The following is an 18,612-nucleotide window of genomic DNA, read 5'->3' as shown; positions in this document are numbered from 1 at the left end:
AAGTAATAGCTACAATCCCACTTACAGTATATATATCACCTCAAATAGTTGCAATCTCTTATACTGTATATCAGATATTTTTGTTTGCAAACCGTCTGTTAAAAGCAGGGGAGCGCAAACTTTTGAAGCCGAGCCCCCCTGTCTGGCTTCCTCTAAAATACAATATGTAACATTTACAGCCTGTTGATTTAATTGGACTGTAAAATGTGTCTTCTAGTGCTGCAGGATGTCTTATGGCATAACAACAGTTTATTATTTATGGGCCACAATCCATTAAATATCACATCAGTCAATAATTTAATTTTCATTTGTTGCTGGGTGGAATGTATTCTTTTACACTGCCATTGTTCACAGTGGTCTGTTGCATCTTGCTGCCAATTCAAAAGGGGAGGACCTCCCAATGTGTCATACAGTATAAACAGAGAACTATGAGCCTCAGCAATCTTTCTCTCTCCAATGTTCTGTACAATCTGGGTACCTGTAAAAGTATTTTCTACTAAAGGTAAGACCATCTTTTTTTAATACCATGTGGGACAGAGAATTGACCAGCTGTCACAATGAGGTATCAGTGCAGTTCTACATTACTTGCAGACAAAGAGCACTTCGCTCACCTTATTCTGCACTATATATCTACCTGCTACGAAGTCTTAGATCCCAATTTGGTCTTTGGTTTTCCTTTCCTTTACGTTAAAGGATAGTGGCAAAAATGTGCATTCCTTGATATATAATGTATCAACTTCAAACAATTCAAGAATTGTTGGGATGTGCATTATGGAATGCTACAGACTTTTGAGGTACCTAATAAAAGTATTGGGGACAGTCGAGGGGAAAACTGGGATATTAGGTGGGACATATAAAAACAGGTTCATACTGTAGAATATGACCACTTGACCCATCCAGTCTGCCCATTTTCCACTCTGTTGTGAAAACTTAAGCCCTATTACACTTGGCTTTCTTATACTATAGGTAACAACACAACAAAGTTCCATAGAAACAGTGCTACAAACGAATTGGGTAACCAGTCTCAGAGACAATTGATATGAATAAACTTGCTTGAAGAGCCAGTAGCAGCCATCCTAGGTCGCTATTGCGTGGTATTCCTACAGGACAATACCTCAGATTGCGGCGAATATGCTCAACTGACGTCAAACAATCTGAGGCATTGAATTTACGATTCAGAGATAGAGGGTATTGTGACCGAGATATACATTCAGCATTTATGCAAGCTTTAGAGACAAATCGTTTAGTTATTAAAAAAGACAAATAATAAAGACAAACAAGACAGAAAGACAAATAATAAAGACAAACAAGAGAAAAAAATTACAATTCAGGGGACATTCCAATACAAAGGAAGATGTCCCACTACAGTATTCATCACCACCTATAGCAAACAAGCCAATCAAGTAAGAGCTATCATAGAAAAACATTGGAGGGTCTTACACCTTGATAAAGATCTAGAGACACTTGTCCATTCTTATTCTAATTTTTTTTTACAAGAAAGCGAAAACAATAGGTTATCATCTTTCTCCCAGCCTTTTTAGATCGTCTAATAACACTCAGCAAAGAACGAATCTCCCTAAAGGTTTCCACAAGTGTGGAAACTGTAATTACTGTAAATATGCTGCTCCACTCAGATCAATAAAATGTAAATATACTGAGTATGTCCATACAATAAATAACTTCATGACCTGCGCTTCGAATGATGTCATTCACATCTTGAGATGGGCTTGCAGAAGCATTGATATAGGCAGAACAATTAGACCTTTAAAGGTCAGAATTTAAAAACAAAAATCAAAGGTTTCCTGTCTCAAAACATTTTTTCACATGCACATTAGGCTCCATTAGCACTTTTACATTCAGTGCTTTAGAGCACATTCAGAATAATGTCAGGGGGGAGGGGGGTAACAGAGAAGAAGCCCTGAATCAAAGAGAAATGTATTGGATTTATACCCTCGGGTCACTTTCACCAGGGGGTACAGTATAAATACCGACTGGGAACTAAAACATTTCTTAGTTTAAATAATTCTCCTATCTTAAACATCTCTTTATTCATCAATATTATCACAATCAAATTCAGTCACAGATATGCTTTCCTTTTTCCTGGCTTATTGGCCACTATTTAATAGTGCCATTTTTTTCCGTTCCTGTTTTAGCATCATGTGTTTTTCTTTATTTAATATTATGGTTTTTTAGTTGATGGTTGTCCACTTTAGTTACTGTTACATTATTATAGATAGATGTATTTATTTTTATTTAGCGTGTCATATAGATATAATATTCTTGTATTGATTATATCGTTTTAGTATTATTAATATATGTATGAATTATATTCATATAATTCAGATACGTCACTTCCGGTTGGGGAAAAAAACTACAAGAATGGACTCTAGCAGTCGAATTGTATACTCTCTGACAAAGCGCTGTGTACAGCGTGAAACGCGTAAGAGTAGTTTTTTTAACCTGTCTGTACCATGTTGTCGATTGAACATTAAGGGCCAAATTCAGAGAAGTTTCATAAAAAAAATCACTGGACCATTTAAATCACCCTTTTTATCAGCGTTGCTATCACGGTATTCAGAAAGCCTTCATTACCGGTCATAGCAAAATTCACAAAACGGGTGATAAGCCGGTGATCTGATGAACGACCATCTGAAAAAGCCTTACCCGGCGAGTTGTATCTGCTGCAGAGAGAGCTGCTCTGAGAGAGCCGTCTCCCTGTGCAAATATCGCCCGAAATGTATGTGTATAAATTTTAATTTTGTTAATAGTTTAGATGAGCAGGGGGTCTCCTGAGCTGAACCGCATTGGTTTCAGCCTCAGGGACCCCCTACTTCCCGAGATACAGGCCCCGTTATGGTGTGCCGGTATATCCTATGCATTTTATTCCCATGGTCACGTGACGCGGACATTTATATGCATAGGAGATACTGGCCCCCCATAACGGGGCCTGTATCTCGGGAAGTAGGGGGTCCCTGAGACAATCCGCTATGGTAATGAAGTTTACTGTAAATGCATTTTTATTGCAAAGGATTCATGCCAGGGGTCTCTGATGCTAATATTAATGGATATCAGCTCCAGAGATTCCCGGCATCAATCCTATGCAGGAAAAATGCATTTTTTTTCTAAGTCCCATCTCGCCGCTTCTCTGCAGGTTTCCAACACCTTTAAGCCAACTTTTTCTGGCGTGAGAATTTTGTGATAAAATCACCATTCTAGAGCGGTGAGAGTCATTCACAGCCAAATCACTGCTACTAGAATTGAACGAGTTTATGAACATGCCGAAAAATGTTGATAAGTGGCTTATCACTACTGCCTCTGTGATTTTTTTTTATGACCAATTTTTTTTGAGCAATTCAGTCTTTTACCACCCACTTATCACTGCTTACTGAATAGCAGTAGGGATTTTCTGCTTATGAACGCTTTCTGAATGAGGCCCTCAAGATTTTTTCATTAGTACTACGCTGTAGCCCCGGATTACCCATTACTTGCACGGCTGTGCTCCGTTTCCTTTTCTGTTCCGGGATCTTCTTCTCATACTATATATTGGGTAGCATTATGCCTATCCCAAAAATCTTTGAATTATCTTACTGTATTTGCTACTACCTCCTCTACTTGGAGGCTATTCCATGAATCCATCAATCAGTCAAGGACCCTTGAGTCTAACACACTTTAGCTTCAGAGCACGACCCTTTTGTTTTATATGGGACTTACTAGATGTCACTTTCTACAGTATGTTTATCAGTCACCAGCTGTATTCATTCCATAGAGTAAAAGGATAGTTTGTGTTTCAACCAGTTAACACACTCCCATGGGGCATGTCTGTTTGACAGGTTGAGAGACCGCAAGATGGATAGCTATGATGTTGGAGTCATTGTTGTCCTGTTCTGCATCACCTGTTTAATTCTGAACTACGTGGAGATGTTTAAGAAGAGAGCTAAACTTCCGCCAGGTCCCACTCCACTCCCTTTCATTGGGAACCTGCTGCAACTTGACACAAATGATATTGTGAGCTCACTCTTGGAGGTTAGTTGGGCATGATAATTCTGGGTATTGCATGACGAAGACCAAACTGACCTAATGAGAGTGACATGTTTGTGTTGGTAGGGGTAGTATGACATGGTATAATAAAGGTTAAGCCTGCTTGTTGTCTCTACCAGTCATGATGGAGACCCAGCTTAAATGGTTAACTAGCCATCTCAGTGCTGCCAAATGGCTGCCATCCCTGGTGGTTGTTAAGACAAGTTAGAGATCTGTGTTTTGCTGTGTATTCATTAACTGTTATTATGGGATGTTTGTGTTTTCAACTGTATCTGTGTGACTTATTGTATGCCTGGGTCAGTAACAATGGCTAAGTGGACAGCATACAGTACAGTGAGTTAGAAGGCTAACTTTGTGTGGGTTAAGGTGCAGTGCTTGTGGACAATGATGAGGTGGGGAAGGGTAGCCCAACTTCTGGGAGGGTCCCCACCTCAGAAGCGGAGCATTGCTCTCTCCCCGGCAGCAAGGCCTCTATATATGCATGTGGGAAGGACCTGAAATCAGGAACCAGTGCTTGTGTTCTAGCCCCTTCGGTTCACGTTGGTCAGTCCCAATTTCCTATGCTCCCAAGCTCTGCCCCTAAGCAGGGCCGCGGACAGATTTCCCTGTGGCCCAGGACCGGAGTCTGATGGGCCCCCCTTCCCCTGTGTTGGCGGTCTTGCGAGCCCCCCCATTTCACACCTTGTCAGCCCCCTCAATCTCCACCCCTCTTCCAATATATAGTATTTCTCTCCCTGTCTCACTCCCTCTCTTCCTCAGTACCCCATCTCTCCTCTCCCTATCCCCCCTCCATCAATTACCCCACTCTTATTCCCTCACCCATCCCCACACAATCCCCCACACAAAATACATACAAATAAATCCCCACCGCCAAATATATACAAACCCCCCACCCCCACAAATACATACAATCCCCCACACCCTCACAAATGCATAGAAAAACACATCCCCAAATACACACATACAACCACCCCCACCCAGCCCCAAATACATACATATAAATCTCCCCCCCCCCCCCACACACCTCACCCAACCCCAGACACATAAAACAAACTACAAAATAAATACAGGATTACCTACCTTGGTGATGGGGCCTGGCCTCTGCTGCCCCCGCTCTCCCCCAATACCTTTGCCTGGCTGCCGGTTCTTTCGTTGCCGCAGGCTCAGCTCTCCCCAGCCACAGGCCTCCCTCTCTGAGTGTCCCACGCTGAGCCTTTGACATCAGCGCTCGCCGAGCCGAGCCGATGCCCAGCTTGCCCAGCTTGCTTCCGGCACAAACCGATGGCAGAGAGGCCTGGCGAGTGCCACATCAGAAGCTCAGTGTGGCACAGTCAGTGAGAGTGGCCCGCAGCTCTGGGAGAGCCAGGCCTGGCGGCAACAAGAGCACCAGCAGCCAAGCAAAGAAGTTGGGCCTGGCCAGAGGCGGTCCTGCCCCTAAAACTATCTTTAGGCATTGTCACTGCCCATGTTCTTAATTATTAAGGTCAAGATGATCTCGCCATCCCCCTCCCCCCCCCTCGCACCACCACCACTGTCACCGTCTCTTGATAGCTCAGCGGAGGAAAGGACTCTGCTTTTTGATTGGAACTTGGTCCTCGTGTCTCAGTGTCTCCAAATGGAGGCCGGGAAACTACTGTATAGAAGCCAATGCAAATAAGAGCTCCACATTTGTTCATGGTTCTCTCAGTGTCTAGAGACCAACAGTAGAATAAACTGTGGAACCAGAGGTGGTCATCCCTGGTTACAGGGATAGTCTGTGATTGAGTTGGAATCCAGAGATTCAGCAGTGTCCTGCACCTACTGTAGTTAACCTAGGAGGCCATTTTAAGCCCTTGTTCTGGTGAGTTATTGCTCTGTTTGTGCTAGTGTTGTTCCCTGTTGGCTCAGGCCAGAATAAACCTCTGTTTATTTAAGTTTTGCATTCTACGTGGTGTTTTTTTGCCCCATATAGTCTGGTCAACCCTGTACCATCACAGACTTATTTCTGGTGGGAGAAGTGGGATCCCCAGGATCAGGGTTGAAATATCTGTGGGTATTTCAGTACTGAGGCATTCTCAGCCTCAAGACTGCAGAAGGAGTGGCTCAGTGAGTAATGACACTGAATGGCACTGAGTTTGAAGCAGGAGAACCTGGTTCCATTCCTGGTGTCGGCTCCTTGTAACCTTGGGCATATCACTTTACCTCCCTGTTCCTCAGTAACCAAAAAAAACATAGATTATAAACTCCACTGGGCAGGGACTGTGTCTGCAAATGTCTCTGTAAAGTGCTATGTAAAACTACCAGCCCTAAACAAGAACAATTAGTTTTATTATTATTATAATTAACTCAGAGATAAAGGAGCACTAAGCCAAGCATGAGCAATAACTTTCTGCTCTCCAGTTAGCCTCAATCAATGGAGTATCAATGAAAGAGTGCTGGCCAATTTAGCAGTTGGACAATGGAGGAGTTGGTCTCTAGATGCCAAGAGGTCAGCATGCCCCCGGAAGCAGTATTGAAAGTGGACATCCTTCGTAATCGATTGCTGTATGAGGCAGAGGCACCCAAAGATGTTATGGAGCAAAGAGCAGTTGGCACCTCAGCTCCTGCTTTGGCCTCTTGAGCTGCTGCCATGCCAGCCAGCTCAATGAGCTAATTTATTGACTGAGTTGCCCCACAAAGGAAAGCCCAATCCCTTGGAGAGATGTTGGCAAATGTGGGGACCAATTCAACCCCAGGGGAGTGAATGGCCTCATTTGTACGATAGGAGATGATAGGGGTTCTCACTGTAGCCGGTCTCCCCTTTGTCAACCCTCTCTAGAAAGTCAGTATATAGCAGCCAGCTAGTCATCTCGACTGACTTATAACAGCTTAAGGACATTTCTTGAGGCTAAAAAGGACATAGACGACTGGATATCTGTGGTCATTTGAAAAATCTGCCACCATCACCAACTCCCCAAGCTTACAGGATGATGACTGCCAGATCAAGCGAGTCATCTCACTTCATAGAGATTGGTCACATATAACACTTTTTCTATCTCAGCGATAATCCATTAAATCTGCATTGACCCTCTAATGATACTGATAGACTGCTGTCTGTCTTAATAACATTGTTTATTATCCTGGCACATCCTCTCTCACATGAGGCTTTGTTTTGATATATTAAAGTGTTCATTAGATTCAATGGCATTTGTGTACAGTATGTGTGTACACAAAAGCATTAATACACACTAAAAGAGATACATAGAGTTGTGCACCCACTCCAAAGAATGGATGAAGGGCCGCATGGGATTAGATGAATGATGAAGCAGGGGCAGGGTTTAGAAGGCCGACCGGGCCGCAAGGGATTGGTTGCAGGCAGAGAGGAAGCCGGGGGTGGGGCTTCAGCTTTGTGCAGAGCACACGGTGAGTGTGTGTGTCTGCCTTCCCGCTCCTGGCTCCTCTGTCTGCTGCGCGGTGTCGCCCCCCCCCCCCCTGGTGTTCCCTTTGCCACCCCCTGGTGTTCCCTTGCGCTCCCTTTGCCCCCCTAGCTCTCACTTTGCCCCCCCTGGCATTCCTTTGCCCCCCTGGTTCTCCATTTACCCCCCTGGCCCTCCCTTTGCCCCCTGGTGGTTCCTTTGCCCTCCTTGCCCCCATGGCGCTACCTTTACCCCCCTTGCGCTCCCTTTGCCACCCTAGTTCTCAATTTACCCCCCTGGCCCTCCCTTTGCCCCCTGGTGTTCCCTTTGTCCTCAACCCCCCTTGGTGCTCCCTTTGCCCCCCCCCTCTGGTGCTCCCTTTGCCCCCCCTGGCGCTCCCTATGCCCCACTGGTGCTCACTTTGCCCCCCCCCACCCTGGTGCTCCCTTTTCCCCCCCTGGCTCTCCCTTTGCCCCCCTGGCTCTCCCTTTGCCCCCCCTGGCTCTCCCTTTGCCCCCCCTGGCTCTCCCTTTGCCCCACTGGCGCTCCCTTGCCCCCATGCGCTCGTCTTGCCCCCCTGGCGCTTGCCTTCTTCCCCCCTGGTGCTCTTGGCGATCCCTTTGCCCCCCCCCCCCCCTGTGGTGCTCCCTTTGCCCCCCTGGTGCTCCCTTTGCCCCCCCATTTGCTCCCTTTGCCCCCCTGGCGCTCCCTTGCCCCCATGCGCTCGCCTTGCTCCCCTGGTGCTCCTTGCACTCCCTTTGCCCCCCCTCCCTGGTGCTCCCTTTGCCCCCCCCCACCCCCTGGTGCTCCCTTTGCTCCCCCCCCCCTGGTGCTCCCTTTGCCCCCCCTCTGGTGCTCCCTTTGCCCCCCCTCTGGTGCTCCCTTTGCCCCCCCCCCCTGGCACTCCCTTTACGTAGGTAGCGAAAGGAGCGCGCTCCAGCAGTGTGTGTGAATCTGCGCGCTCTCCCTTAACCCCCCTCCCTCAGGCCTTGCTCCCGCTTCCTGCTACAGCGTCCGCTGTGGCGGACGCTGCGCTCACGAGAGCCCTCCCCGCAATGGCGCCGGGCCCGCTGCGAGGGGGGGCCGCAGCGCTCGCGCGAGAGCTTCTCCTGCTCTCAATAGAATTGAGAGCAGGAACTCGCATCGAGTGGCTAGGCACGCCCCCCGGCGGTTCAGCCAATGAGGGTGAACCTGCCGGGTGACGTCATGGCCGCGCCCCCGTCACTCCTCCGCCACGCCCCCCCCCGGTCTCTGCTCCTGCAGTGAGCTGCAGACCGGGGAATCGCCGAAACGCGCAGCCAAAAGCGCGGGCGCGCATTACAGCGCCGTGACCGGGGCCTTAGCCTCATCCTGCTCCAGCAGGGGGACGCGCTGTAGAGCGACCCGGAACTTGCGGGTCTGCTGCTAGAGCGCGCTTCCCTCACCCTGCCACCATCACAGTTGCTTCTGCCATCCACCACCTCCTCCGTTGCCTCTGTTGCCGCCGTCACCTCTGTCCGCCGACTGCTCTGTTGCCGCCGCCGCCGCCGCCGCCAACGCCAACATCAGATAAGCATCGGGGGCCCCACAGTGGGGGGATCCTGACATGGGAGGGGAGGGGGGATGCTGACATGGGAGGGGAGGGGGAGTGCTGACATGGGAGGGGGGGTGCTGACATGGGAGGGGAGGGGGGATGCTGACATGGGAGGGGGGATGCTGACATGGGAGGGGGGGTGCTGACATGGGAGGGGGGGTGCTAACATGAAAGGGGAGGGGGGGATGCTGACATGGGAGGGGTGATGCTGACATGGGAGGGGTGATGCTGACATGGGAGGGGGGATGCTGACATGGGAGGGGGGATGCTGACATGGGAGGGGAGATGCTGATGGGTGGGATGCTGACCTGGGCTGTAGGGGGCTGCTGATATGGGCAAATTAATTTAATTTGAATAAAAGTATTTTAAATGTAATTTTGTTTCAAGTAAACATCGTAAACAAATGTGGTATTTTGAATAATAAATGCTGTTTTTCCGTGCAGCCGACTCTGTTTTCCTTGTGAGGTGTAGGGGGGGAGAGTGATGTGAGGTGCAGGGGGGGAGAGTGATGTGAGGTGCAGGGGGGGGAGTGATGTGGGGTGCAGGGGGGGAGAGTGATGTGAGGTGAAGGGGGGGAGAGTGATGTGAGGTGCAGGGGGGGAGAATGATGTGAGGTGCAGGGGGGGAGAGTGATGTGAGGTGCAGGGGGGGAGAGTGATGTGAGGTGCAGGGGGGGAGAGTGATGTGAGGTGCAGGGTGGAGAGTGATGGGAGGTGCAGGGGAGGAGAATGATGTGAGGTGCAGGGGGGAGAGTGATGTGAGGTGCAGGGTGGAGAGTGATGTGAGGTACAGGGGGGGAGAGTGATGTGATGTGTGTGGTCTGTGTGTGTTTGATGGGGAGGGGGAGTATTATGTGTGTGGGTGAGGGGCGAGATAGGGTTATGAGAGATAGATGGGGAGTATCGCAAAGGTTGATCGTGAGGGGTTCTGGGGGAGATATGAGGATGATGATGAGAGGTGCTGGAGGAGAGATGATGATGATGATGATGATGATGATGATGATGATGATGATGATGATGATGATGATGATGATGATGATGATGATGATGATGATGATGATGATGATGATGATGATGATGATGATGATTTATTATTTTACCCTTTACCCGTGCGGCCCAAATTTGTTTTCCTTGGAGCAGTTCGGCCCTTCTCGCCTTACGAGTTGTGCAGGCCTGAGGGTGGCTTTCAATTCCGATGTCCTCCAGACTTTTTGGCACCAACTTGGTAGCACTGATGGTCTGTCAGAACATTGGTTCAGAAAGTCCTAGCTTATTATCGTGCACAACAGTATATACTATATTAAACCAATGTTAATAAAAATACAGTTATCTGTCCTAAATTTCTGGGTATGGGTAATAGAATAAAAAGCTGCACTTTATTTTCAATTAGCCAATATTCCCCACGGACTTGGACTGGATTCTAAATATCCCCTTACAACCTTATCTATGGTTGAGGCACCCATGAACTCTATATAGGTTATGGGTGACCTGGGCATTTAACTGGGTATCCCCCATAGCCTAGGGACCCCTCATAGTTACAGGGACACTTTGCATCCCTTTGCCCCATTTAACTTTCTGGGCTATGCTGAAGCAGGGAAGCCCAGCGGTGAGTCACGCAAGAGATTCCAAGGGGAGATATTGCCATGACAATGTGCCTACATGTATTCAGAAATCAGACCTGAATTCCGGGTCCATTTGGGGGGGAACCAGCAACTTTGGACCCCGACTAGCTAGGCACATTTTAACAACAATTCCTCAGCAAACCCCCCCTTGAAACTCATACCCTAATCCCTAATCCGTAATCCCTGCTTGCTGGCATCCCGGGAAAGGAAAAAACACAAACATTCTTTAAGTCGCACACTTACAGAGTATGCAAGTACAACGGTTGGGCTCGAGCTGACACTCTTGAACCCCAAAACATGGATCAGACATAACCAAACAGGCATAACCTTTTTTTGAGAGCCGGGTTACCCTCTCACCGTCACACTGTATTTGATCCAAATTTTAAATGACTGCAAATTTGCAGGGAACCCTTTAGGGATGCCAGGGAACCCAGGGATTCCTAAGAACCCTGGTTGAAAAACACTGCACTTAGGTAATGAAACTGGCTGCAATTTTATTTTTACTGCATTGTATTGAATCCTTGGGTCGCTGGAGCTGAAAGAAATATGCGGGTCAGTTCCAGAGGCCCACAGGGACCCTCAGGGTCCCCCGGAGATCCAGGGACCTTTGAGGACTCCCGGAGACCCCTGGTATCAATCCTTTGCAGTAAAAATAAAATAAACTCCTTGTTATTAGTGTTGTGCCGGGTAGCAATTAAAAAAAAAAGCGGTTAACGGGTACCCGGCCAAAATAAATGGTTCTACCCGGCCGTGTAACTGGTTACTTGGTTTGACACTTACCTGCAGGGTGGTGGTGACCTTGCTGCCTGCCTCAACAGTGAGCTTCTGCTCCCGCCTGCCACCCGCCCCAACAGTGAGCCTTTGCTCCCACCCGCCGCCTGCTCCAACAGTGAGCCTTTGCTCCCGCCCGCCGCCTGCTCCAACAGTGAGCCTTTGCTCCCGCCCGCCGCCTGCTCCAACAGTGAGCCTTTGATCCCGCCTGCCCCAACAGTTAGCCTCTGCTCACTCCCGCCGCCTCAACAGTGAGCCTCCGCTCCTCCTCATCTCCCGCCCGCCACATCTCTGCTCCTCCGCTCCTGCCCGCCCCATCTCTGCTGCACCTCCGCTCCCACTCGCCCCTCCTCCGCTCCCGCCCGCCCCACCTCCGCTCCACCTCCGCTCTTCCGCTCACGCCTGCCCTACCTCCGTCCCGCCCACCCCACCTCCGCTCCTCCGCTCCACCTCCGCTCCCGCCCACCCCACCTCTGCTCCTCTGCTCCTGCCTCCCCTCCGCTCCACCTCTGCTTCTCCGCTCCTGTCCGCCCTCCAGATCTCCGCTCCTGCCCCACCTACGCTCCTCTGCTCCTGCCCTCCCCAACTCCGCTCCTGCCCGCCCCACCTCCGCTCCTCCGCTCCTGTCCGCCTCATCTCCGCTCCTGCCCCACCTCCGCTCCTCCTCTCCCGCCTGCCCAATCTCTGCTCCTTCACACCCCACCTCCATTCCTGCCTGCCCCACCTCCACTCCTCTGCTCCTGCCCACCCCACCTCCACTCCCACCCGCCCCACCTCCGCTCCTGCCTTACCTCCGCTTCTCCTCCACTTCTCCTCCGCTTCCGCATGCCCCACCTCTGCTCCTCCTCACGTCCCGCCCACCCCACCTCCGCACCTCCTCTCCTAGCCGCTCCACCTTCGCTCCCCAAAACTCTGCACCTCCTCCACTCCAACCCGCCTCTCCTCCGCTCCCGCCACCCCACCTCCACTCCCACCCGCCCCACCTCCGCACCTCTGCTCCTGTCTGCTTCATCTCCGCACCCGCTTGCCTCCACTCCCGCCCTCCACCTCCGCACCTCTACTTCTCCGCTCCAGCCCACCTCCTCACCTCCCCTGCTTCTGCCCCACCTCCGCTCCTGCCTGCCCCACCTCTGCTCCTGCCTGTCCCACCTCCACTCCTTCCTGCCCCACCTCCACTCCCCTGCTCCTGCCTCACCTCCGCTCCTCCTCCACTTCTCCTCCACTCCCGCAAGCCCCACCTCCACTCCTCCTCCACAACTGCCCGCCCCACCTCTGCACCTCCGCTCCTTGCCGCTCCACCTCCACTCCCCACACCTCTGCACCTCCTCTGCTCCCACCCGCCTCACCTCTGCACCTCCTCCGCTCCCATCCGCCCCTCCTCTGCTCCCGCTGTCCCACCTCTGCTCCCACCTGCCCCACCTCTGCACCTCCGCTCCTCTGCTCCTGCCTCACCTCTGCTCCTCCACTGCTTCTCCTTTGCTCCCGCACGCCCCACACCCACCCCACCTCCCCTGGCCTCTCCACCTCCACTCCCCCCACCTCTACATCTCCTCCGCTCCCACCCGCCCCAAATGTGAAGTTGGGCATTTTTTCAGCTACAGCACCGCTTGTTATAGCCACAACGTTATAGTACTATAAAAATCCGGGTTAGTGCAATATTGCCTTGTTATTGGGCCTTTGTGAATAGCAATAAATAAAATATCGCACTGAAAGGGTACTTATATTGCAATAATGCACTTTAAGAAGTTTAGTGAAACAGCCCCTATGACATATTTTATGGAGAATGAGAGGGACATTACATTGAAGTTATTCATAGAATATTATGTCTGACCGTTTCATGCCCAGGGTAATAGGAAAAGAGAAATATAACTCGCTGAGGTATATTCTATAAGCTCAGAGAGATGTGACATCATCCCTTAAAGTGATGTCACATCCTTTTGAAATAATGTAACCTATCACATGGTACAACAACCAATGGGATTGTCTTCAATCCCATTGGCTGTAATACCATGTGATATAGCCATGCGATTTGATGGAAGTGACGTACCTCCCTTGGAGATGACATCATATCCTGAAAAAATATATATAGAGGCGCGCCCATGATACAGCAACCAATCCGATTGGAGCTGTACCATCTGACCATAAAATGTGACGTCACAGGCCATATATAAAGCCTGTATGTCTCATTTTACCTCAAGAACCCCGACGAGAGAACATCCTGTTCTGGATTTACCATGGGGTTTTGGATTGACAGATGAAGAAAGAATGTTAAAGAAAAGAAGAAAATAATGACAGATGAAGAAAGAAGATTTTTGTTACCTGTTCCGGATCATCAAGGTGGATGGCGTTGGATTGACTTTGATGACGTCGCGGTACGAGAGATTCCAAAATTGCTGGGATTCGGAGGGCCAACGCTTCTAAAGGTAAGAAAAATATTGAATGTATGTAATTTTATTTTTTACAGGTTTTTTATTGTATTTGTTTATTTTAATGTTTTTCATTGCCTATTGACTGATAATGTATTAATCTGTGCCCGTTTAAGGTACAGATAAATACAGTGACAGACAATGCATTTTTTGGCAAATGCTTCTATTCTATTGATTGTTATTTTTTCAATTCTGGTTATTGTTTGGATTAAATTGTTTTGAATGTGATGGCTTGGTTTAGTACATTTTAGGATTGGCACCGTGCCAATCAATTGGTTGTTTTTGTCATTTTTAGGATTAAAATTGAATGTTTTTAATTTGAGGCTTGTTTTGGTGATTGGCAGGTTGAATATTGCCTGGCATGGTGGCAGCTATTTTAAGCCTGTTTTTTTTTTAGCTTGACCATTTATTGCTATAATTTTAAAGAATGGGCATGCTTTCACACTGTGCCAATCCATGGGTAGTGGGTATAGTGGGCCCTGGCAATGTGATATCACATGACCATGCTGTGTCATTTAACGCCGGAGCTGAGGGGGAGCAAGCCGGGAGGTAGGCAGGCGAGGGGAGGCGCAAGTTTAAAACTTTGCGCACCCCTGCTCTACAGAACACATGGAGAAATAACTGTGAATACACATGAGGTACTTTGAAAATAAGCTAATTTGCATATTTAAATTTGCTGTGTTGCATATTCAATGTATTTTATTTCCCAAATGTCTCTCTTTCTTTCTCTCCTCATTTCAGGGTCTGGATTAACAAGGCTTAGCGAATTGCTTGTTACAAAATCATGATTACTGCATACTGTATTACTTGTGATTTGCAAAGTCCTGCAAAATGCACATCTCTAGTTATGAGAGGAGCCCCATAAAAATACACTGGTATAGAAGGTTAGACGGGGCCTGCTTCAGGGAAATTTCAATCTACTGTATAAACCATGTACTGTAGAGTGGCAAAATTAGGTACATCAGGAAGAAGGCGGTTTGTGTAGTACTAAAAATTGCATGCTATAATTCTCTTAACTTTGTAAAAGGTGTAAGAAGACGTACTTTTCTCGCTGTTGGGGAACTCTGCAGGAACCTGACCATGGAATTCCCCAACAGTGGAGATTAATGCTGTGTGGGTGGTAATATGGCATCTTAGACCCACCCCTCATCCATTTTCTACCTTTTCTGGAGCCCTGGCAAAAAAAAATTCCCATAGCCCCAGGGAAAATAAATATGGGCTTCATCTGCAGGTGTTGTGGAAGAAGATGGATGGAGTGGTTTAAGGATATCAAGGAGTTTTCAGGGTTCAGATCCTACTACATCAAAATCATATTGTAAACTCTCTTTGTATCCACAACAAAGCTCTATCCTGGTTCTCATCATATCTCTTCCATCGCACATTTCTGTCTCTGTTGCTAACATGTCTTTGTAGTCTGTTGATCTGTCTGTTGTTGTGCCTCAGGGCTCTCTTCTGGGACCTCTCCTTTTCTCTCTCTACACACTATCACTTGGTGACCTCATCAACTTTTTTGACCATATGTATCATCTCTATGCAGATATATCTAATCCCCCCCCCCCCCCTATCATCACTCCGGCAATCTAGTCACAAGTCTCTAATTGCCTCCTGGCTATATCCTCGTTGATGGTGCTCCACTGCCTTAAAAGTGATATGTCTAAAACTGGCAAAGAAGGATGGGTATCCGTGTTGTCTAAAACTGCGCTATACATATTTCCCCTTAAACCTGGCCTAATATCCCCTTCTTCCATCACAGTAAACGATATTACCATTTATCCTGTTCCCAAAGCACGTTACATAGTTGTAACATTAAACACCTCCCTTTCCTTTCTCCATTCCCATTTAAGGCATGGTAAACATTTGCCACTTCCTCCATAATATTGCCAAGATCCAACCTTTCCTCTGTCCCGCTACTGCTAAAACTGTAATGCATTCACTTATCCGCTCCCATGTGGATTATTGTAACATACTGCTAACAGGTCTCCCTGCCTCACAACTTTTTCTATTGCAATCTACTGTATCCAAAATTCTGCTGCTAGAATAATTTCACTCCCTCCTAAAACAGTCTCTGCTCATCTTCTCCTTAAATTTCTCTCCTGGGGTCCCATCACATGTTGGATCAACTACAAACTTCTCCTTTCTACCTTAAAGGATCTCCACTCATCTGCTCCTTCCTTCTGTTCATATCAATTTTGATCTCTCATTATGCCCCTGTTCATATGTTGCCAACTATAAATGTGTCCTCTCCATGTCTTTCACTGCTACTGTTCTCTCTCGCCTTAAACCCTTTCCCCTCACTGGTTCTTATCTGTGGCACTCCCTGTGGCTATTTCAGTAACCAAGATTAATGGCTACTGCCGCAAACAGCAATGTCGCTCCAACCAACCACTGTGGCCAAGCACTGCCATCTACTGCACTTATTCTCTCACCTGCTATCTCTGTATGTTTCTCAATATACCACTTACATATTAAGCTTTCTGTAGCAGGGGTTTCTTTTCCTATTGTCTTATTTTCATTGCACTTAATGTATTAGAATTTCCTGTACTGTATTTTCACTGAGTTGTCACATGTGCTCAAAACAAACTGGACTAGACCGCGAGGCTGAGGTGGGGACTTATAAAACTACCGCCCAACAACTGCGTGGGCAGGTCCGGATTGCAGAGTAAGAGTCGGGTAGCCGGGTCAGGGTAGGAGAGTGTAGAAGGGTCAAGGTACTTGCCTTAGTCAGGGATTGGAGAGAGAAGAGTAGTCGAAGTCCAAAGCCGTGGTCTAGGAGAGGAGAGAGTGGGAGTCTGATGACGAGCCGAGGTCCAAGGCTCTGAGATATCAGAGGTCCGAGTCCAAGATGGGGTTACAATGAGAAGGCAAGCGTCCAAACACAGCACAGCAACGAACAGAAGTTGCAAGCACACACAGAAAGGAAATTCTATGCTCAGCAATCAGCAAAGGGCTGATTGGGCATATAAAGGGACAGGAATCAATGAGAGGGTCCCAGGGGAGGTGCTGTCAGATGTAGGTCGAGCAACGATAGGAGGATGGATGAAGGCTAGGTGTGGTACTGCCTAATGTTATCCCGACATCAGCTGGTGCGCTGCGTATGCTTGAGTGACATTATGGGTGCATGCGTGGAGAGCGCGGCGCATGGTGAGCGTGATGCCAGCGAACCTATCCACCATGACGCCATGCTGAGGAGAAGGGGCCGGAGTCTCCCTGGAGCGGAGGTGCGCGCGCACGGACGAAGGGACGTGCGTGCCCCTAGCAACAGCGCAAGAGGCGCCTGTCGAACGGAGAAGCTCCGTGAACCTGACATGAGTACATTGTGGACGCTATATAATTAAAGATATAAATGCATACACAAACAGTGTTTGATAAAAAATAACCTGAACCCAAAAATATTGTGACCAGTTTATAAGATTTTCACTGCTCAACTTCCCACAGTTTCAAAAGAAATACGGATCTGTCTACACACTGTTCTTGGGTCCGTCTCCAGGACTCGTGATCTGTGGATACAGTGCTGTGAAGGAGGCTCTGGTTGACCAAGCTGAGATTTTCTCTGAAAGAGGGGACTATCCTGTGTTCCTGCACTATTTAAAAGGACATGGTAAAACTATATATGACTCTGTTCAGGGAGGTTTTCTACTCTAAGCCAGTGAAGCACAGGAGCTAATTAATGCTTTGCTGGCCGCTCTGAGACTTAGCAGTTTGAAGGAGCAGAACCCCATCACATCTTAACCCTTCCACTGCTAGAGGAGTTTTCAATGCATCTGGCAGTGAAAAGGATAAATTACAGCACTTTCAAGTTATTTAACAGACCTCACTAGTTCCATGGGAATCTACTTTGTAATAATTGATTTGTCTTTATAGCTGTTCATTGAATCCCCCTCTACAACAAATTCTTTGTTCACATAGACTTTCATGGGACCCACTCTACTAAAAATTATATGTAAAATTGAATGGGATTTCCTATAAGAGAAATGATTTGTCTCCATAGACTTTCATGGGATTCCCTTACACAAGGAATTATTTGTTTGCGTAGATTTTCATGGGAGCCCATTAACAAGAAATTATTTATCTCCATAGACTTTCATGAGATACACCTCAACAATAATCTATTGATTTCCATACACTTTGATGGGACTCCCCTGTACACAAACTTATTTATTTTATTTCCATAGGCTGTCATGGGATCCCTCTCTACAATAATTTATTTTGCCCATTAACATTCATGGTACAGTATTCCCCTCTACAATAAAAAATTTGTCCCACATTGATTTGTTCATACAGTGTAGACTGTCATTGGATCCCCCTCTAAAAGAAAAATATTTGTTTCCATAGAATTTAAATAATCACCCAGTGCATTTTTTCTCCACATAGGTTTTCATGGGATCACCCTTAACAAGAAATTATTTGTCCCCATAGACTTTCATGGATTCCTCCTCTACAATAAAGAATTTATCTCCATAAATCTACATGGAACAGTGACGTCTGCATTTAACTATTTAACATTACTTTTTCCTTTATTATCTGTAGACATCGGTTTCAACAACGGAGAAAAATGGAAGAATCTTCGCCGATTTGCTTTGCTCACCTTGAGGAACTTTGGGATGGGAAAAAGGAGCGTGGAGAATCGGATACAAGAGGAGGTCCTCTTCTTGATTAAAGAATTAGCAAAAACAAAGGGTAGGCATTTAGGTCAATATTTACAAAGTTCATTCTTCTGCCAAAAGACATCTTCTGGTCCTGGAAGACACATTGAAGCCCGTTCACGTAAGTGGTCCAACAGGTGTCTTCAGGCACCAGAAGTATCGCAGT

General features: G+C 47.7%; 1 protein-coding gene across 2 annotated transcripts in view; it reads left to right on the top strand.

Annotated features, from left to right (window-relative positions):
• Positions 1 to 397: 397 nt before the first annotated feature.
• Positions 398 to 18,612, top strand: part of LOC142498730 (cytochrome P450 2F3-like) — a 77,392-nt gene continuing 59,177 nt past the window's right edge. Inside the window, exons 1-4 of one of the 2 annotated variants that reach the window (XM_075607064.1) lie at positions 398 to 502; positions 3,831 to 4,023; positions 17,239 to 17,401; positions 18,331 to 18,480. In XM_075607064.1, coding sequence (XP_075463179.1) covers positions 3,847 to 4,023; positions 17,239 to 17,401; positions 18,331 to 18,480 — 490 coding nt within the window. In that variant the 5' untranslated portion in view covers positions 398 to 502; positions 3,831 to 3,846. The remainder of the gene's footprint in view (positions 503 to 3,830; positions 4,024 to 17,238; positions 17,402 to 18,330; positions 18,481 to 18,612) is intronic. The other variant, XM_075607065.1, reaches the window with a different exon arrangement.

Source organism: Ascaphus truei, chromosome 7 (genome assembly GCF_040206685.1).
Source record: "Ascaphus truei isolate aAscTru1 chromosome 7, aAscTru1.hap1, whole genome shotgun sequence".
Lineage (NCBI taxonomy): Eukaryota > Metazoa > Chordata > Amphibia > Anura > Ascaphidae > Ascaphus > Ascaphus truei.
This window is presented reverse-complemented; position numbering and strand designations above follow the sequence as displayed.